At 50.9% G+C, this 19,606-nt stretch overlaps 8 protein-coding genes across 8 annotated transcripts; 6 read left to right on the forward strand and 2 right to left on the reverse strand.

The window, feature by feature from the left end:
- Positions 1–482: 482 nt before the first annotated feature.
- Positions 483–2,117, reverse strand: V8C40DRAFT_52165 (uncharacterized protein). The gene is made up of 3 exons (XM_083223073.1): positions 1,667–2,117; positions 637–1,613; positions 483–553 (listed from the first exon to the last, which is right to left on the reverse strand). Exons 1-2 carry the CDS (start codon positions 1,986–1,988, stop codon positions 739–741), a joined length of 1,197 nt encoding a protein of 398 aa, XP_083071121.1. The 5' UTR covers positions 1,989–2,117; the 3' UTR covers positions 483–553; positions 637–738.
- Positions 2,118–2,169: 52 nt separating this feature from the next.
- On the forward strand, positions 2,170–3,709 carry V8C40DRAFT_250096 (Clp protease-domain-containing protein). Its single transcript, XM_083216889.1, has 6 exons — positions 2,170–2,340; positions 2,394–2,412; positions 2,467–2,492; positions 2,548–2,689; positions 2,744–3,390; positions 3,447–3,709. Exons 1-5 carry the CDS (start codon positions 2,209–2,211, stop codon positions 3,178–3,180), a joined length of 756 nt encoding a protein of 251 aa, XP_083071122.1. The 5' UTR covers positions 2,170–2,208; the 3' UTR covers positions 3,181–3,390; positions 3,447–3,709.
- Positions 3,710–3,976: 267 nt separating this feature from the next.
- On the forward strand, positions 3,977–6,503 carry V8C40DRAFT_250101 (dihydroxy-acid dehydratase ILV3). The gene is made up of 3 exons (XM_083216890.1): positions 3,977–4,330; positions 4,425–4,540; positions 4,598–6,503. The coding sequence occupies exons 2-3, from the start codon at positions 4,455–4,457 to the stop codon at positions 6,324–6,326; spliced, it is 1,815 nt and encodes a 604-aa protein (XP_083071123.1). The 5' UTR covers positions 3,977–4,330; positions 4,425–4,454; the 3' UTR covers positions 6,327–6,503.
- Positions 6,504–6,508: 5 nt separating this feature from the next.
- Positions 6,509–7,975, reverse strand: V8C40DRAFT_250102 (lysophosphatidic acid acyltransferase LOA1). The gene is made up of 2 exons (XM_083216891.1): positions 7,663–7,975; positions 6,509–7,604 (listed from the first exon to the last, which is right to left on the reverse strand). The coding sequence occupies exons 1-2, from the start codon at positions 7,691–7,693 to the stop codon at positions 6,676–6,678; spliced, it is 960 nt and encodes a 319-aa protein (XP_083071124.1). The 5' UTR covers positions 7,694–7,975; the 3' UTR covers positions 6,509–6,675.
- Positions 7,976–9,064: 1,089 nt separating this feature from the next.
- On the forward strand, positions 9,065–13,010 carry V8C40DRAFT_52237 (kinesin family protein). Its single transcript, XM_083223074.1, has 8 exons — positions 9,065–9,302; positions 9,377–9,524; positions 9,582–9,706; positions 9,773–9,986; positions 10,452–10,592; positions 10,650–10,733; positions 10,789–12,506; positions 12,568–13,010. The coding sequence occupies exons 1-8, from the start codon at positions 9,282–9,284 to the stop codon at positions 12,625–12,627; spliced, it is 2,511 nt and encodes an 836-aa protein (XP_083071125.1). The 5' UTR covers positions 9,065–9,281; the 3' UTR covers positions 12,628–13,010.
- A 197-nt stretch (positions 13,011–13,207) lies between these two features.
- Positions 13,208–14,808, forward strand: V8C40DRAFT_267681 (uncharacterized protein; the record flags this gene model as incomplete). The annotated part of the gene is made up of 3 exons (XM_083219874.1): positions 13,208–13,252; positions 13,319–13,772; positions 14,498–14,808. The coding sequence occupies 3 exons, from the start codon at positions 13,208–13,210 to the stop codon at positions 14,806–14,808; spliced, it is 810 nt and encodes a 269-aa protein (XP_083071126.1).
- A 637-nt stretch (positions 14,809–15,445) lies between these two features.
- On the forward strand, positions 15,446–18,249 carry V8C40DRAFT_250112 (ATP-binding cassette family ATPase ARB1). Its single transcript, XM_083216892.1, has 3 exons — positions 15,446–16,280; positions 16,343–17,484; positions 17,558–18,249. The coding sequence occupies exons 1-3, from the start codon at positions 15,690–15,692 to the stop codon at positions 17,682–17,684; spliced, it is 1,860 nt and encodes a 619-aa protein (XP_083071127.1). The 5' UTR covers positions 15,446–15,689; the 3' UTR covers positions 17,685–18,249.
- Positions 18,211–19,310, forward strand: V8C40DRAFT_52275 (GNAT family N-acetyltransferase). Its single transcript, XM_083223075.1, has 2 exons — positions 18,211–18,814; positions 18,869–19,310. The coding sequence occupies exons 1-2, from the start codon at positions 18,388–18,390 to the stop codon at positions 19,177–19,179; spliced, it is 738 nt and encodes a 245-aa protein (XP_083071128.1). The 5' UTR covers positions 18,211–18,387; the 3' UTR covers positions 19,180–19,310.
- Positions 19,311–19,606: the final 296 nt, after the last annotated feature.

Here is a 19,606-nt window from a genome sequence, read left to right on the forward strand (position 1 = left end):
AAAACTGAGCTTTCGGCCATGTGGGCCCCATGATCTCCGCCGCGATTTCACACCCGCTTTTGAATTCCAGTTTGTTTCCTCTTTACCTTGGTAGATTACACAAGGCGGCGGTTCGCCAAAGCGCACTCCGCGACTCCGGGCCAAAGAAATTGGACGGGCTGAGACAGACACATTCCGTCATGGAGTACAGATGATCACTGTAATCGCACATCTTGCTTATCTCGCCCGTGTTCCTGTACGACGCTGACCTCTCGAAGCTGGGCAAGCTAGGATGGAACAAGAATAGTTGCAGGGGAGCCAAAGTCTCCATCCTTCCGAGGTCAGCTAGTGTCCAGGGCCGGCGTCTCCGGGTCCCAGGCCGCGCTCTGAGTGGTCAGTTTGGTTCGGGATTGCTGCTTTCGACTATGATTCATTCGCATGGGCGTCCAAAATCGCCGTCGCATGCGTGCAAGGAATATTCCATCAAGCAGTCTAGTCTCCGTAAAGTGGAAGCAGCAGTCACGTACTGTAACAGCATGAACTTGCTTGCATACGGCCCTATCCGTTGCTCGTGCTGCACACGTGGAGGGGCATCTTCTTCATCCCAGAGTCCTGCCTGATGCTCCCTCTCTCTCACGTGGCGATTGATATCCATGCTTCGATGCGACTCATCCTCGTAACAGACCCATACAGATACACAAGGTCCAGGTTGCGCCCAGCTGCCGTGCTGATAACCTGCCTGGCATCGCCCATGTCATCTCACTGCCGTCGTGGAGAGCTGCCTGCATCCGGTGCCGCCAGATAGCCCTGTAGCCTCCACAGTAAGAGATGCAGCTTCATCACGCTCATGCTCGGCCATTGCTTTAGCACGAAGATTTCTCCCTCTCGAAACAATTGAGCCGAATCTCTTAGCCGCTGTACCTCCCGCTCGCCGAGTAGCCAATGTAGATTATGCACAACCATCTTCCTTCCGTATTGAGCTTCCCCGATATCCAGCGTTGTGTACTGATGTTCCGCATCTTGCTTCGCAGGCAGCCAGAGAACACAGCCCCGCAATCTGACGCCTTTGACATCCTTCCAATTGGCACAGGGTTCGATGAATTTGTGTTTGGGTTCGTGTAACCGATTCCCACGAAGAGCTAGCGCATCCGTTGCCTGTTGACGCATCATCTGCAGGAGCACATCGCCCATATCTTCCCTCCAGACAGCAGTCTTACTATCCGGGGCGATGGCCATGCCGCTTCGGGCCGCCAGTAGCATTGCGAGGTATTTCTTGTTTGGCCCACCAACCATGTCAACCAGCAGCTTGCGGTTCAGCATGTAACTCGTTATGGGTGCTCTCCGCAGTCGGCGGACATGCTCCTCCGGGGCTTGTGCATTATCGTTTCGACCTGCAGCAGGAGTCGACATGGGCTCCGCTACCGAGGCCTCTCCATCGTGTCCGCTGCTGGTGCTGGCTTGTGCTTCGTCTAATCTCTTTGTGGGCTGGACATGCTCGAAAGATAACGGGCCGGGAGCCCACCAGGGCGTGCCAGTCGTCGGGTGCTTTATAAGCTCAAAGTCCTGGAGGAAGTAGCGTGGTAAGCTCGTGTTGCTGCTTGGGCATCTTCGTATTGGTGTAGCGAGAGCTTGTGCTACTGTCTATTAGCCTCTTCCTCCTCTCATCATGGGAACAGACTTGCCATACCAAATGGATTGTTTGCGAGCTTCCGTCGAAACCTGCCAAGTGGCGGACCAGGAGCAGCCTTTTCAGTCCTTCTCCTGGCCTGCATCCATGCTGGATCAAATATCGGCGAGATGGGAAGATCTCCAGCCGCCGTCGAGATGAGCTTGGCCTCGGGGTCAACCTTTAATGACTCGCCATCCGCGTCGTGTCCAAGGCCAGCTTCGACTTTCTGTAGCAGGGCCTCTTTCGTCAAGGAGGCTTTATCGTAGGAGTGCCATCGTTGAGCCTGGCGAGGCCTTAGTGTCCCAAAGCTACTTGGGCGGAGCACCGTGCATCGTCTCATCGCCTGTCGACTGAAGTCTAAAAAATCATGTCGCTCGTGTGTAGTGCAGCTTGTGCATGCAATTAATTTTTGAGTGACGCGCGATAACGATAAGCTCGGCTGAGATAAGATGCTTAATGTGGGGAACAAGCTATAGCATCATGACATACTTTGGACCTTGGGAGCTGATCCCTTCACCATTCATCAGCTTCTCTCTGTTGCGCATCAGTCCTCTTTCGAAATGTTACGATCACGATTGCTACCAAGCCTTAGGGCGCTCCCCATTCGCCATGTTAGATCCTTTGGCTTCTCCAGCTCCGCCAGCACCTCCCCCTCAATGAACATCCCTATGCCGTACATCGAAGAGACTTCAGTAAGCGGCGGCATCAGTGCTGTTGCCGTGAACATGGGCTAAAAAGGGAACAGGCAACTGGCAGAAAAACATGTACGCTCACTTCTGGACCGCTGGTTAGGTGATCGATGTACTTACACTTTCGAGGGGACATCTTTTCAAAGCTCCTACAGGTAAGCCCATGTCCGCATTCACGAGTATTGTATCTACAGCTTCTGACCAACTCAGCAACGAATAATATGTTTAAACGGCGAAATCGACGACTACATGTCAGCTTCCATAGTAGCACAGCTGCTTTGGTTGGAATCAGACGCCCCCGATAAGCCGATTACGATGTATATCAACTCACCAGGCGGCTCCGTCACATCAGGTGCGCTCCCACCCTTGTCCGCGACACGGCTACAATGATTCACAACAGTATTAGGCATGGCGATATACGATACGATGACTTATATCAAATCTCCCGTCGCGACCGTATGTATCGGAGGTGCTGCGTCCATGGCAGCTATCCTATTAGCTGGTGGCGAGGCAGGCAAGCGTTGCGCCCTTCCACATAGCTCCATCATGATCCACCAGCCATTGGGTGGTACTCGAGGGCAGGCATCGGACATTTTGATCTACGCGAACCAGATACAAAAGATACGAGAGCAGTCTAACCAGATTATGCGATACCACTTGAACAAGGCAAAGGGATTTGACAAGTATAGCCTGGAAGAGATTAACGATCTGATGGAGAGAGACAAATACCTGAGTGTGAACGAAGCACTAGAGCTAGGAGTCATTGACGAGGTATTCACAACGAGAAAGGAGAAGGATACCCAGCCAAAGAAGGAGGAGGAGGAAGAGGAGAGAAAGTACTGATCACATCGGTTCAGTCATAACTTTTTCTGTGTGTGCTAATTGCTAGTAAAGGATATGAGCGCAGCAGTGCTGGATCCGGAGAAGTGCAAGCATAGTTGTGCCTTGTAGTTTCAATAAGCTGAATAGTGTCGGACGATCGAAAGATCGATGATGCTGTTTGGGCTGCGGCTGGTATATATGGAGATTCCGATACGTGATCCGGCACTCATTGTAAGATAGGTACTAAGCAATGAATAATCATGCATTGACACACCAAATCAAAACAGAAATGGAACCCATCTCTCCGGCAGACTGCTCATGAAGTCTGAGTCAATTACTATGTGAAATAGCAACACTCTGCTGCATTGGTACAGGCTCTTTTCACAAAATATCCTGTGTTGCCGATATCGGCTCGTCGCAAGTTGAGCATCTCCACCGGCAGCTTTGGTTCAAGTGGGACAGCTTCATTCGGTGTCCGAGGAACTTGTATCTGCTGGATTCGAAATCCTGCTTCATGAAATGCAATAGTAATGCAATAGTTGAATCTTACTGCCAAGACTCACTGTTTAATGCAGTTTAGCATCTGCTACATACGTACAACATCCAACAGGACTGATATGACTAAAGTCGATTCTCATCTCATGTCAGACAAGCTGCAGCCATGCAAGGAATCTGGACATCTTGCTTCTAGCAGGGGCACCAGTCGCTATAAGCCCGCTTCAGCCAATCAGACGCCTCCAATTAGCTGCTCTCTCGCAGCTTCAGCGGCACTGCGGGGCAACAATTTTTCCCAATTGCGATCCATCAAACTTAGTGGGAGCTTCTCTGCAGCAGCTCGCGGGATCACAGGGAAGATCACAGGGACAAACCCCAGAGAATCACGTCAGCCATTGCGGTCCGACTATCTGCGATATCGATTGCTGAAGAGTCATCGGGCAGCACTTGGACTTGCTTCGACTTTTCACAGCACTGAAGCTTGGAGATTGGCAGCGAGTTGCTGGATTGATTGATTGATTGACAGGTACGTACGTCAGTGTGGACTTAGGCCAGCTGCCCAAGTTGCCAAGGCATCCGCGATCTGCGGTCCAAGATATTTTTTCCTTCTCTTTCTGCAGCGTCGATTCGGAGAGACATCGTCCATTGCTTCCCGTAGTTCACCAGAGCCATCTTGGTGCGATTGCTTCTTTTTTTTCTTGTTCGCCTCTGTGCGGAATGCGACGTGGCTCATTCGTCTAGCAGAGATCTAATTCTTGCTCCGATAATAGGACCCAGCCTTCCACCAGCCCATCGTCACGATGCTCTCGCGATCGCTGCTCAAGACCCCGTCAAGGGCGTTCAATGCCCTGTCAAGAGCCGGCACTCTTTCCACAAGAAATCAGGCGTAAGTAAAGACATGCAACAGAGTCAATGTGAATTAAGCTGACAACCATCCCTGCAGTCGTCTGCTGTCAACTTCATCAGCCCGATATGCGGACGAGAAGCTCAACAAGGTGTCCGCGAACATCACACAGCCCAAGTCTCAGGGTGCATCCCAGGCCATGCTTTACGCCACCGGCCTCACAGACGCCGACTTGAACAAGGCGCAGGTCGGCATCTCCTCCGTCTGGTACGAGGGAAACCCTTGCAACATGCACCTGATGGATCTGTCTGGGCTCGTCAGGGAGTCTGTGGCCAAGGCTGGTCTCGTTCCCTACAGATTCAACACCATTGGTGTCAGTGATGGTATCTCTATGGGTACCACTGGTATGCGCTACTCGCTGCAGAGCAGAGAAATCATTGCCGACAGCATCGAGACTGTCATGAACGGACAGTGGTACGATGCCAACGTCAGCTTGCCCGGCTGTGACAAGAACATGCCCGGTGTCGTGATTGCCATGGGCCGTGTCAACCGGCCTAGCATTATGGTCTACGGTGGCACCATTCAGCCCGGATGCACAAAGACTGGCGACTCCATTGACATTGTCTCGGCATTCCAGGCATACGGCCAGTACATCTCTGGAGAAATCACCGAAGATCAGCGATACGATATCATCCGTCACGCGTGTCCCGGAAGCGGTGCCTGCGGTGGCATGTACACTGCCAACACCATGGCGACGGCCATCGAAACCATGGGTCTGACCCTACCGGGCAGCAGCAGCAGCCCTGCCGAGGACCCGAGAAAGAAGGCCGAATGTGAAAGTGTCGGTGCTGCCATCCGGAATCTCCTGAAGGAGGACATCCGCCCACGCGACATCCTCACCCGACAGGCCTTTGAAAACGCCATGATTGTCACCACCATTCTTGGTGGAAGCACCAACGCAGTGCTTCACTTGATTGCCATTGCTGATTCCGTCGGAGTCAAGCTGACGATTGACGACTTCCAGGCCGTCTCTGACCGCATCCCCTTCCTTGCTGATCTGAAGCCGTCTGGCAAGTATGTCATGGCTGACATGCACAAGATCGGCGGTACCCCCGGCCTGCTCAAGTATCTCCTCAAAGAGGGCCTCATTGACGGCTCTGGCGTGACCGTGACCGGAAAGACCATGAAGGAGAACGTTGAGAGCGCTCCCGATTTCCCTGCCGACCAGGACATCATCCGACCTTTCAGCAACCCCATCAAGCCCACCGGCCACATCCAGATTATGCGCGGTTCTTTGGCTCCCGGTGGCTGTGTTGGTAAGATTACTGGCAAGGAGGGTCTGCGATTCGTCGGCAAGGCTCGTTGCTTCGATGCCGAGTCTGACTTCATTGCCAGCCTGGAGCGTGGCGAGATTAAGAAGGGCGAGAAGACCGTCGTTATTATCCGATACGATGGCCCTAAGGGTGGTCCCGGTATGCCCGAGATGCTGAAGCCCTCCTCAGCCATCATGGGTGCTGGACTGGGCAAGGACGTTGCCCTGTTGACTGATGGCCGTTTCTCTGGCGGCTCCCACGGCTTCATCATTGGACACATTGTTCCCGAGGCCATGGAGGGTGGGCCCATTGCCCTCGTCAAGGACGGCGATGAGATCACCATTGATGCTGACAAGCGAATCATTGACTTGGAGATTTCAGAGGCGGAGATGGAGAAGCGAAGAAAGGAGTGGAAGCCTCCTGTGCCCAGATACACCAAGGGAACGCTGTCCAAGTACGCCAAGCTGGTTAGCGATGCCAGCACTGGCTGTGTCACTGATGGTCCGATTGCTTAAATTGGCGACCTAGCAAAGAGAATGAAAGAAAAAAAAGGAGAAAGAGTGTGTATAGTGTGATGCTTGGCTATTTTGTGTATGCATGAGGAGTTTTGCTTGGATATCCGGATGGATTGGCTTGACTATAGTTCCATTTACATATTTGAACATGTCAAATGAAAGTAAATGAAAGTCTCATTAAATGGTGACACATGTGTACTCGATGAATATTTGATGTGCGTAATATCTTGGCAAACGAAACCCCCAGTTCTTGCTATGCTGCATCCTACAACGCATTCGAAGCTACAATGTACAATGACCTCAATAACCTACAAACACCAGCCAAACAGACCAGAGCCCTAAATCACGCCTATTTTCCAGTCCACGCCCGAACAAATGCAGCCTTGTCCTTCATCGTCAAGCCCACTCTCTTGACTCTGCTCAGCCTCGCCAGCGCCTCGCCTATCCAATCCAGCAGCTTCTGTTCTTCGCTGTTGATGCTAGCACCTGATCCACCTCTATAAGTCAAATCGCTAGGAATGTTGTCGCCGGACTTTGCGGCAGCCTTGTTCGTTTGTCCCTCGGCGATGCGCACGCGGATGCACGTCGTTGGTCGAGAAAGTAGAGTCCACAGGAAACGAAGCCATTGTCCGGGAATGGGCGTCGTAATTTCGGAGGGGGTGTAACGAATGCTGACGGGGAAGATGTGCACGTCCGGGGGAGTTTGGAGAATGCTGGGGCTGAAGGGCAGGATGGCCTTGCCGTTGGTGGTGCCGCATTCGGGGAACACGGCGATGACGCGGTTTGGATACTGCTTGACCAGTTCTTTCAGGTCTACTAATTGGGCACTCGGTGCGGGTTGTGTGGTGACTGGCGCAAGCGCCTTCATCACGGCTTGCAGCAATCCTATCCTCCTGACCTTGCGCTCGCCCGGATATGAAATGGTAAAGACTGGGTCGAATATAGCCGCCAGATAGATGGCATCAACGGGGCTGGTGAAGTTGGCGGCTATGATTGATCCTGGATGGGGGACTCTTTCGCGGGGCTGCTCGGACAAGGTGCCGCGCTTGACGCCGTCGAGCTGGAGGTCAATCCACCAGATGCCCGGGATGGCCATGAGGCCCCATAACGCTATTTTGCGGACGAAGACGGGGAGCGGGAGCGGGTGGAAGATGATGAAGTATCCGAGAGCGTAGGTGAGGAATATGGGGAGGCGGACGAGGAAGAGGAGGGTGTGGGTGAGCGTCGAGATGGCGGAGCTGGGGGAGGAGACGGGGAGGAAGGGCGCGATGCCGGTTGCTTTTTTTGCGTATAAGTCAGTCTTCATGTAGAGGATGAGGAGAAGAGTGTGTTTTACCTCTGTCGCGAAACTGGCTGTATTTCTCCATCTTGAGGAATACAGCTGAGTATCTGAGTTGTTGCTTCTTTTCCGGTACCTCCACCTGCTACGTGGAAAGCGGCTCTGTTTTAATATCGAGGATTGAGTAGACAACGTGGCGCTACCGAGACATTGAAGACAGCCAAGCCGAAGAGGATGGAGCTCTTCTCTCCCCTCTTCACTTAACAAAGATTGAAATGACTGTGAGAATAGTTGAGGAGGGAGCAGCTGGGAAGAAGATAGGGTGGAGTATCTACTTTAGCAGTAGAGATGCGGTTTTGTGTGGGAACATGGAGAAAGCTATGGGAATAAAGGTCTCCATAACTTTGGGACGAACGTTTGGAAAGTTTGGAGGTGGGATTACATCAGCAGCGCCGCTTTTAGAGCTTCTTGATGGTGGTGGGGTTTTTTGGCGTACTGGATTGAGTCGCGGGATGGAAGAGAAACACACGTGTGAAATAAGCTCATGGAATGATTGATGTGAATTTTTTATTAAGATGACATATATGAAAATGAATAGTTAACGGACCAATACGACTCTGTGGCATTGTGATTGATGGAGATGCGCGTGCAGAAACAATGAACTTAGTACAAAGTAAAGTTGCCCCAAGATGTTGGCTATCCATCACCACATAAGACGCCCTCTGTTCCTGGTGATGTATCATTATGATCAATAACAATTGATATACACTCTAATTGAATACTCCAAATAACGTTGGAATATAGATATTATAAATCGAGAAGTGTTATCAACTGGCATGTGAAAGTCGTGTGTTGCTTCAAAGCGGCATTGATACTAAGCCTCTTGTGGACGTTCTCAGCTTGTCTCGAGCCCGGTACATGGTACACGCAACTCTACGCTCGGCGAGATAGGTAGAGACGTCATTGCAGTTGGCATGTGAAATCAGCGGATATAAGACGGATGATGAGCTGTCATTCGGGGTAAGGGAGGAACCATAAAGGGCCAATCGACGACTACTTCATGTTGGACTGCTGAAAATGGCGGATACAATGCTCGGTGGTGTAAGTTGAGGCAGAGGCAGTACATCAGTGGCATTAAGTGTGTCCTTCCAACAACCCTTGGGTTCAAGCCCTAGGGTGCGATCATCGCCTCCTACAGCCGCGACTAATGTGAGCCACTGTTGCATTCTACCGTCTTAGCACCGTGGTTGAATTGCACCGGATTATCCGTAGAATATACAGCATTAACGTCACGAGAAACGCCATGTGCCCAAAGTGACTGCGCCCCAAGTCCCTCAACAGTCAAGCCACAGTACAGCGGCTCAGCCACTGTTGCCCGGCCGACGCACCTGCAGCAGTAAATAACCTGGCCCGTGCTTTCAACAACTGCTCCACACCGATAACACAAATCAAGCATCAAGCCATTCCATTCAAATCATCTTGCGTCAACAACCGAGCCAGGGGACGACTGCACTGCCGTGCCCTTCAACCGCACTTGTACGCTCCTATCCTCCATCATCGTTTGAATATCTTCACCCGCTGCAGCGATATCTTATCGCCGGAGCTCTTGCTCCACCGTTTCGACGCGATCCTCGACGTTCGATTTCTTTGTTGATATTTTTTCCCTTATTGTTACAATGGACGCTACCGAGAATCAGGTTCGCTCTCTCGCACAACCATGGATCGCCAATGTATAGCAGAGAGTCAAAGGCTGACTGCAGTGCTCCCACAGGCTGCGCGACCCTCCAAGATCAGTCGCTTGCCAGCCCCGACAGCGCACGCCGGAGGACTGACCGAGTGGAGCGAGTCACAGCAGAATGCTCGAAGTCAATCCTCCATCCCCGCGCCGAGGGGCCTCAAGCGCGAGATTCCGCCGTCCGGTACGAAAGAAGCGATACATACTCAACATATATTCTCGATATGCTAACGTTTGCCAGCTCCCCAATCCGAGGCCAAGCGCAGACCCCTCGCTGAGCGTGCACTCGACTATCCATCAAAGACTCCCACAAGTGCGCTTCCACGATCCACCATCAAAGGCCAATCTCTAGCCAACATCTCACAAGTAGGGATCTCCTGGACGCTCGGAAGTAGACGCCCCAGTGGCTTGATGGCTGACATTTAATGATAGCTCAAACTACCACGACCGGCATCTACAATCCCTTCAGCAAGCAACAGCTTCGCAAGGAGCTTCGGTCCAGGTCGAAATGGCGCCGCAGAAAAGTCAATGGTTCCCAGACCAAATACACCAGCCAACCATACGAGATCGAAAAGTCAAGTAGCACGACCACGGACGGCACAGGGGTTTCGAGAAGAGGAAGACAAAGCTGCGACGGATGCTAAGGGTATGATCCTCACCCAGCAACTCACAACCATTGCTTTCAGCACGCTTTCCCACCACAAAATAAGAAATACAAAATCCTCTTCATCTTTGTCCTCTTCCAGAGATAGCTCTCTGAACACGAGATTCAACGGCCTTTGTCTCAACGACAATACTTCCCTTCACAACACAAGTCAAGTGACAACCTCGCCTCCAGACAATGCACTTGCTTTAAGTAACGTCACTGTCCACCGCCCCGGCAATGAGAAGAGAAGCAGCAAACAGCCACCATCCGCTTTGGTAGCCGTGCAGGGAACCTAGGAAGGTCCCTCTACGACACCAATTGATAAGCCAGTCAAACGGCCGGTGGAAAGGCCTCAAGGATGCATTGCTCAGCTCAAACCCAGTTCTCCCACCAAATCCCCCATCAAGTCACCCATGCGCTATAAGAGTTTCTTAACTAAGGATTCTAACCTCACTGGATTTGTAGCCTTTGATGCCGAAGAACATGTCCGCATGACGGAGTTGCACTTTCAAGAACTAAAGAAGACCGTAACGGACGCCATGGTACATACAACACAACAGGAGAAGACATACATGGCCAATGCCCTTGATTTGGTCAATAAGAAAGGTGAGAATAGAATCAGCTCTAACTAGATTGCAGCGGAGCTAACATTGTTTACCCCAGCCTCGGAGTTGGAGAGCTACAAGGCAAAATTAGAAAGCGACAAGTCGAAATTAGAGAGCACGGCCGAGTTCCTAACGAAACGAGGTATGGACAAACGGGCTCTCATTGAGTCGCTTGCAACTAACATGTATTCCTGTAGTCTCAGAGTTGGAGAGCGACAAGTCAAGATTGGAAGACAAGACTGAAGCCCTAAAATCAGATCTCGACGCCTCTAGAGAAGAAGGTCGGAAATTCCAGCACGATATCGAGAAACTTGAATGGGAACACTCTCGACAAATCGATGACCTTACCAGAAAGCATAAAGCCGAAATAGACGATATCGCGCGGCAACACACCACAGCAATAGACGATCTGAGCCGAGAACTCGAACGACTAAAAACGCAAGAAGCACACGAGCATCAGCAACAGATTGATGCATTGAATCGACGGCATCAGCAAGAACTACGCGATGAGCAGCTGAAACGGGAACAGGAGCTTCAGAGCTTACGGAGCAAAATGGGAAATGAGCAACAGGAAACCGAGATTGCTCTGCAGAAAAAAGATCGAGAGGTGCGGGACATGCGCTCCGAGGCAGAAGGTGTACGATCAGATCTCCAGCGCGAGAAGGCGCTTACGGGCAGTTTGCAAACGAGCATCTCCGAGCTTTCGGCCTCCAACACGACTTTGGAGGCGAAAATCAACTCTCTCCGATCCCAAGTCGAATTCCTCGAATCCGACACCAAGGCACAATCCGATGCATTCGCCGCCATGGAAGACAGGCTTCAAGATGCTCTGAAGTATGCCGAGGAAGCACGACAGAAGCTCATGAAGGAGGAAACCGAGCGCCGCGTGCTCTTTAACAAGTACCAGGAGCTCAAGGGCAATATTCGCGTCATGTGCCGAGTTCGACCGCCCCTTGGACACAGCGAGGGTCAGGTAGCGCAGCTCTCCTATCCCGACGACAAGACTTCCGCCGAGATACTGGTTGCCGGGCCTGAAGAAAAGTCCAGTCTTGGGGTTGTTCAGAGGAAAAGCTATCCGTTCGAGTTTGATCGAGTGTTTACGCCTGAGATACAAAACAATGAGATCTTTGACGAAATATCCCAGATGGTACAGAGCGCTCTGGACGGCTACAACGTGTGTATCTTCTGCTACGGCCAAACCGGATCAGGAAAGACGTATACCATGTCATCTCCCGACGGCATGATTCCACGAGCTACGCACATGATATACGACACAGTAACCCAGCTCAAGGAGAAGTCGTGGGACTATACCTTGGAGGGTTCCTTCGTCGAGGTTTACAACGAAGAACTGAACGACTTGCTAACACCCAATGAACGCACTGCGGAGGGACGATTGACGAGGAAACTGGAGATCCGACACGACGAAATTAGAAAGCAGACGACCATCATGGGCTGCAAGTCTGTTCGATTAAACTCGGCCGATACCGTAGAGCTGATGCTGGAAGAGGCACAGAAGAATCGGTCGGTAGCCGCCACAAAGGCCAACGAGCGATCCTCTCGGTCTCACAGCATTTTCATCCTGAAGCTCATTGGCGAGAACTCGGCAACGGGCGAACGATGCGAGGGTACTCTCAACTTGGTTGATCTGGCGGGGTCAGAACGCCTCAAACATTCGCAAGTCGAAGGCGACAGGATGAAGGAGACGCAGAATATCAACAAAAGCCTGAGTTGCCTGGGAGACGTGATTGAAGCGCTGGGAAGGGGATCGGGCCATATTCCGTATCGAAACTCCAAGCTCACACACTTACTGCAATACAGCCTGGGTGGAAACAGCAAAACACTCATGTTCGTCATGGTATCGCCATTGGAGACTCATCTGAAGGAGACTCTGACCAGCTTGAGATTTGCTACAAAGGTGAGGAACAAAATCCGTGATTGTAACAAATGTAGACTGGCCGGGCTAACCCATGCAATAGGTACACAATACGCACATTGGCACAGCGAAAGCAACCAAGAAGATCAGGGGAGATTTATAAGCATTGCTCAGGTGAGGGAAAATGGATTTCATACAGCGAGGGAGGATTACGGTGTTTTGGACTTGACTTGTGGGAGTTTTGCATCTATTCCATGGTTTGGTGGGCGTGATTTCAACGGCTTATGACGGCTTGTGACGAACTGATATCCTCTGGAAGAGTAGATATGTATTAAGGGCATTGGAGTTTTACGGAAAAAGATGGTTGATGAAAATGTGCGTCACTTTATATAAACTCTTGCTTGACGTTCAAATGTCGGAATTGAATATGAAGCCCTCGAGAGGCGTCAGTGTCCTCCCCAGCATACCATATCGCCGCCATATCCATATCGAGATTGATCGGTAACAATTGTCGTGTCGAGGGGCAGCCTCTATGATGCAATCCCGCATTGTTATTGGAGAAAGGTGGAAGCTTGACGTGACAATTGCGTGTGAATGTGAGAAAGTCAATGCTGTGATGTCATTCAAGCGCCGTGGGTGGAATTGATATTTAAGGTTGCACAAGTCGAAGATGGCTGTTCAGTGAGTCTACTCGGTACAGCTTGAAGCACAACATCTACAGAGAGTGTTTGAATACTTGAAAAATGCCTACTCTTCGAGAACGCAAGAACCCCAGTTCGGGAACCAAGGTGCGTCTCAGTTATTTATCATAGCAATTATCAATTGGCATATGAGTGTTAACAAATGGGATCAAGGTCCATCCGGGCAAAAATGACCCAGTCCATCGTGAAGCCGCTGGACTCGTTGCACCGGAATCACTCGCCGCGGAATCAGTCCAACACGGCGGCGAATTCGCACAGAACCGCAATGTTCAGCAAGAGGGCGTTGAGAGTTCCGACCTGAAAAGCCAGTCCGGTCGCGAAGGCGGTATTAGTAGCGGTGGTAAATCCGCGGGTATCAGTGGTGGTAAATCCGCGGGTATCAGTGGTGGTAAATCTGCGGGTGTCAGTGGTGGTAAATCTGCGGGTGTTAGTGGTGGTAAATCTGTGAGTGAGGCGCCTGGCTACGTGGCAGATCAATACATCAAGGATACAAAGGGCCCTCATGGGAAGAACATCAAAGAAGGTGTTGATGAAGGGCAAACTGGAGAGAAGAATGACGGGCTGGCGAGGGCGTTGAGGTCGGAGCCGGGGAGTGAGGACGATCCGAGTAGGTTGGCGGAAGCGCAGATGTTTCAGAAGGGGAGTTTGGGAGCGAGGGGGGCTGGGCCGAGACAGAGCCATTTGGAGGGGGAGACTATTTATGATAAGTTGGATAGCGAGACTTCATCGTGAGATGCCTGTCTGTATAGTATATGTAGTATCAAATTGAGACCTTTGGTATAAGGGGAGAGTACCCGGTCATTACGTGATGTGTTTGCTGCGCCTTATGACTTGCGTATGTTGTCACCGCCCCTATTATCAACTGCAAGTATACAAAATAGATTTGTCTCTGTACAACAAATAATAATATGGAGCCTTGCATACAGCTCTGTTTTTTAACTTGCTGCCTGCTCCGCGGGTTTCGTGTTAGTTCCCGCCACTTCTGACATGGCATTAACAGAGAGGCCAAAAGTTGAAACGGGTGGGCTAGGCACCAGCATTTCAACACTGCCGAGCCTTCCATATACAAGGCCAGCGCGGGATGCTTTGTCTCTTTTCTAGACGGTATATTAGGTAGTAGTGGGCAATAAAATACGCCTTGTTCGCTCCGAGCATCGCTGTTTTATGCAGCGCTTCCGGTGATGATGACGAACATTTTGTAAGACAGTGAAATAGGTGATGTACTTGAAGGGAAAATTGGGCTGATGTGTGGAATGTTTAGATGGCTTCGTCATTTATTCGATCGATTTCATTCCAGGATATTCACTTTTCGGGAGAATCACCATCCTGAAGACAGGTCTTTTTACGGCAAGACATACGAAGACATGCCCGTTATACCGGAGGAGAAGTCATCGCTTCGACCGGCACGACCATCAGACGTTGATTCAGGGAAGCAGAGCAACACATCAGGCTCAAAACAAGAGGAAGAGGCTCGGGGAAATACGAATAGAAATACAGATGTACCGTCTGAGGAGGACGTGGAAGCTGAAGAGATGGAGCATCAGCGATATGGAGAGGCGCAACCGCAGCTTGTGCCGACGGATATGATTGAGACAATGATATCAGCGCAGGGGCGGAAGAAGGAGAGTCTCAACGACGGATGAGATGAGATGCCACAGGGAGAAGAGTTTGCATTCCGGCGACACCGAGATTGAATTATGGAGGAAACAAGCGACAGTTGATGCTATGGAGGATATGTTTGGGAGAATTGATACCAATAATACTTGTTTAATGTTGATAATATTGTCATTACCAGATTTGGCAGCATGGGTGTAGGGTAGGTAAATGGACGGGAAAGGCGACGAAAACTCAGATGCGGTGACGACCCACTAAGGCGAGGGTGACGTCAAGCTGCTTCAAGGTTTTTATTAGCATGTGCCAAGGCGAGACTGTACAGTTTGGCAGCAGATTGACTGTGGGATAGACGCGGCGTTGAATTTGGCTTCGAGAATGGAGAAAAATACTTCGAATTACGTGGACGACACTGTATGTCCTAGGTATCGCAGTGTGACAAGCAATTGGCATCAGATCTCAGGTACGGACTCACCGTAATCTAATCGCTGCGTTGGCTCTTACATATGTATGTACGAGTACTCCGTAGTTTATGCCTTAGCTTGATGCCTGACTGTGGCTCCCCCCCTTATCTGCCTCGACGCCAAAATTTTGATACCGGGCCCCACCATTCAAAAAAAAAAAAAAAAAATTCACCCCGCCCATTCGAAGAATTCCAAGGCAGCAAATCAGCCCAGTCGGATTATTCCAGCCCGTAATCCATCACTCGGATTTTCCTCTTCTTCTCTTGCATTCTTCAAAAAAAAGTAGTATTCGGCTGTCGTTGAATATTACGCCTGGGAAAAAATTGGGACTTGCTTTGTTTCTTTATTTCCTTTTCCTTCTTTTTTCTTTTTCTCTCACGACCAATACTTCACCCCCACCATCTCTTTTCTTGTTTTCCTCTCATAAACAACATCTCTAGATCGTCACAATGCCTCCCTCAAGTTCCAAGGAAAAGAGACTCGCGAAGAAGGCCGAGAAGGCCGCCGCTTCAGGCAAGAAGGGAGCCAAGGGCAAGACTGAGCCCGAGCTCGACGTCCATGGAAACCCCATCACGGACTCTGATGGCCCCGCCACCACTGATGACAAGCTGGACGAGGTGAAGCGTCTGGCCGATCAGATGGACCAGCACGGCATTTCAGACCGAGTCACCACCGGTGTGCTGTCGTCCACCCAACAGAGCAAGGACGTCAAGATCACCAGTACCTCTCTCGTGTTCCACGGCCGAGTCCTCATCACCGATTCTACTCTCGAGCTGTCCTTCGGCCGCCGATATGGTCTCCTCGGTGAGAACGGCTGCGGAAAGTCCACTCTGCTCAAGGCCATCGCCGCTCGCGAATACCCCATCCCCGACCACGTCGACATTTACCTGCTGAACGAGGGTGCTCCTCCCAGTGAACTTGGTGCCCTGGAATGGGTCGTCAAGGAGGCTGAGAACGAAATGGACCGCCTCGACAAGCTGGCCGAGAAGATGCTCGAGGACGAGGGCCCTGAGAGCCCTGTCCTGATTGACCTCTACGATGTATGTTGCCCGCTATTTCCCACCAAAACGTCGTCAAATCGAGTACTAACATTTTCTGGCAGCACATGGACAAGATGGACCCCTCCACATTCGCCACCCGTGCTTCCCTGATTCTGACCGGTCTGGGTTTCAACAAGAAGACCATCCACAAGAAGACCAAGGACATGTCTGGTGGTTGGAGAATGCGTGTTGCCTTGGCCAAGGCTCTGTTCGTCAAGCCTTCGCTGCTCCTGCTCGACGACCCCACTGCTCACTTGGATCTCGAGGCCTGTGTGTGGCTGGAAGAGTACCTCAAGAAGTGGGAGCGAACGCTGGTCTTGGTTTCTCACTCCATGGATTTCCTCAACGGCGTGTGCACCAACATGATTGACATGCGCGAAAAGGCCCTGCAGTACTATGGTGGTAACTACGACTCCTACGCCAAGACTCGCGAGGAGAACGAGACGAACCAGATGAAGGCCTACACCAAGCAGCAGGAAGAAATTGCCCACATCAAGAAGTTCATTGCCAGTGCCGGTACCTACGCCAACTTGGTCCGACAGGCCAAGTCCCGCCAGAAGATTCTGGACAAGATGGAGGCCGATGGCTTCATCCAGCCCGTCGTTGCCGACAGAGTCTTCACTTTCCGTTTCGCCGACGTCGAGAAGCTGCCCCCTCCCGTCCTGTCCTTTGACAACGTCACCTTCTCCTACTCTGGCAACCCCGAGGACGACCTGTACCGCAACATTGACCTCGGTTTCGACATGGACTCCCGAACTGCCCTGGTCGGCCCCAACGGTGTTGGCAAGTCAACACTGCTGCGTCTGATGACTGGCAAGCTCTCCCCCACTGGCGGATCCGTCACCCGTCACACTCACTTGAAGCTCGGTCTGTACTCTCAGCACAGTGCTGAGCAGCTCGACCTGACCAAGTCTGCCCTGGACTTTGTCCGTGACAAATACAAGGAGAAGTCCCAGGACTACCAGTACTGGCGTCAGCAGCTCGGCCGCTACGGTCTCACCGGTGACTCCCAGACCGCCCTGATGGGTACGCTGTCTGAGGGTCAGAAGAGCCGTATCGTCTTTGCCCTGCTGGCCATTGACGGCCCCAACATGCTGCTGCTTGACGAGCCTACCAACGGTCTCGATATCCCCACCATCGACAGTCTGGCTGATGCCATCAACGCCTTTAGCGGTGGTGTGATTGTTGTGTCCCACGACTTCAGGTAAGATTCAATCATTTACTCTACTACTATTATTATGTTTTTAGCTGATACTAACAAACTTTTTTCTCTACAGATTGCTGGACAAGATTGCCAAGCAGATTCTGGTGTGCGAGAACCAGACCATCCGATCATGGGACGGCACCATTGGCGAGTACAAGAACTACCTTCGCAAGAAGATGATCACGGCCGGTGCTGTGTAACTGGAGCGAATGCATGAAGACGCAAAAATTTAAAAGTGCATATTGAAATGGCAATTGAAATTCTTATAGAACGGATGATGAATGACAGGGAATTGGACGGCGGCTACATGGGATAGGATGTCCACACGCGGCAAAAAATGGCCATCAGGGAAGATGGCGCGTTAAAGAAGAAAAGCAAAAGCCGCGCAGAGAGTGCGCATGAGCACGGCCGCGATACCCTAGAGATGCGGGATGCATGCATTCATGATCGATGTTTTTTTGTTTTCAATTTTACGGGATAGACTTGGTAGTATCATTTGAGATTTCTTCTTGGGGTTAGTTACTACTAGGTTTGAATGATATGGGAGGGCATTAGACAGAATGAAATGAAGCCAGGATCTTGTCGATACTTGATGGGTTTGGATATGATTCTCTATATGCAAATTTATGTGTAGGTAGTTTGGTGAAATCACAACGAGCTTACTTTGATCGGCGTGACTCATGTCGGCGAGGGAATAATGGTCCTTTAAATTATGTGAAAATATTATTTTTTTGGCGGAGTAAACGCCCTTTAAGTGACACGGGGGGCCCGTCATGTCGAAGTATATGGTGGCTGCGTTAAAATCTGCTATCTCCATTTTCATTCCAGTACCATTTTAGGTTGGAAAAAAGAAAAAAAAAAACGAATTTACAAATCACCTTTGAACCAAAACACAAGCTGGCGATGGCCTCCGTTACGATACGGCCCGCATCCCCGGCCGATGCCCCCGCCATCGCCGCCGTGCACTACCGCGCGCAAGAAAAGTACCACGGCTTCTACGGGGCGTTTTTCGTGCACAGCCCGCGCGACATATTGATTCAGGCGACGGCGAGGGCGATACAGAAGCTGGAGAATGTGTATTTGGTTGCTGAGGAGGGGGGGTCAAACAAAGTAGTTGGGTTTGTGCGATATGTTGTGGAGGAAGAGAAGAAGAAGGATAGGGAGAAACAAGAAGAAGTTGCTGTCGCTGTGAGTGAGGGTGAGGAAGCTGGGCCGCCGTCGCTTTTCGGTGTCAAGGAGCATTTGAAGGGATTGTGGGAGGAGTTTAATGAGAAGCAGGTTGCTATGGATGGGTGTTATGAGAAGGCTGCTGATGGGAAGAGACATATCTGTAAGGTCTTTCTTCTGCTTCTTTGGATGGTCACAAACTGACAATGGAATCAAGATGTAAATCACTTGATGATCGATCCCAAGTACCAACGCAAGGGCATCGGAGGAAAATTACTCGGCGCCGTGTTGGAGAGAAGTGATAAAGGGGGGGTTCCAACGTTTTTGATGTCGTCTGCAGAGTCGCGCGGGTTATATGGCAAGATGGGGTTCGAGATTCTGGGGACGTGGAGGGTTGATAACGAGACTTGGGCGGGAAGGGTGGTTGGGGTGGAGAGGGGGTTGGGGATTGTTGGGAGGGAAGGGCTGGAGGAGGAGTTTAGGGGGGTTGGGGAGGTTGAGGATGTTATGGTGAGGAGGGTAAGGTGAGTGATGGTGATGGTGATGTTTGAGATTGAGGTTGGTGTTGAGGTTGAGGTGGGAGGAGGTATGTACATAGAACGATGCTGTGTATAAGTTTGTATCAAGCATTCTACAACGTGCCATTAGAAAAGTACTCGTAATCTGTATAAGAGGTGTTGTGAATGGCCTTTGCGGCTCGCTTGATGGAGAGCGGGTACGGGTATCTGCATCAAGGGTCTACTCTAGTGCTGAGATGCAGATGGAGATGAACTTTAACTGTGCCGGATGATTTACATTAGTGTTGATAGACATTAATCTGGGGGCACCTAGTACCTTTAATACCCGCCAACTACTACTAGGTACGAATATATCTTGTATGTGCCTTGTGCAATGGTTAGATATCCAGATGCTCTTACATAGACGAAAGGCATCACTCATTGCTGCCCAACCTGAT

The sequence above is a fragment of the Trichoderma camerunense genome, assembly GCF_050948025.1.
Source record: "Trichoderma camerunense strain CBS 138272 chromosome Unknown V8C40scaffold_13, whole genome shotgun sequence".
Lineage (NCBI taxonomy): Eukaryota > Fungi > Ascomycota > Sordariomycetes > Hypocreales > Hypocreaceae > Trichoderma > Trichoderma camerunense.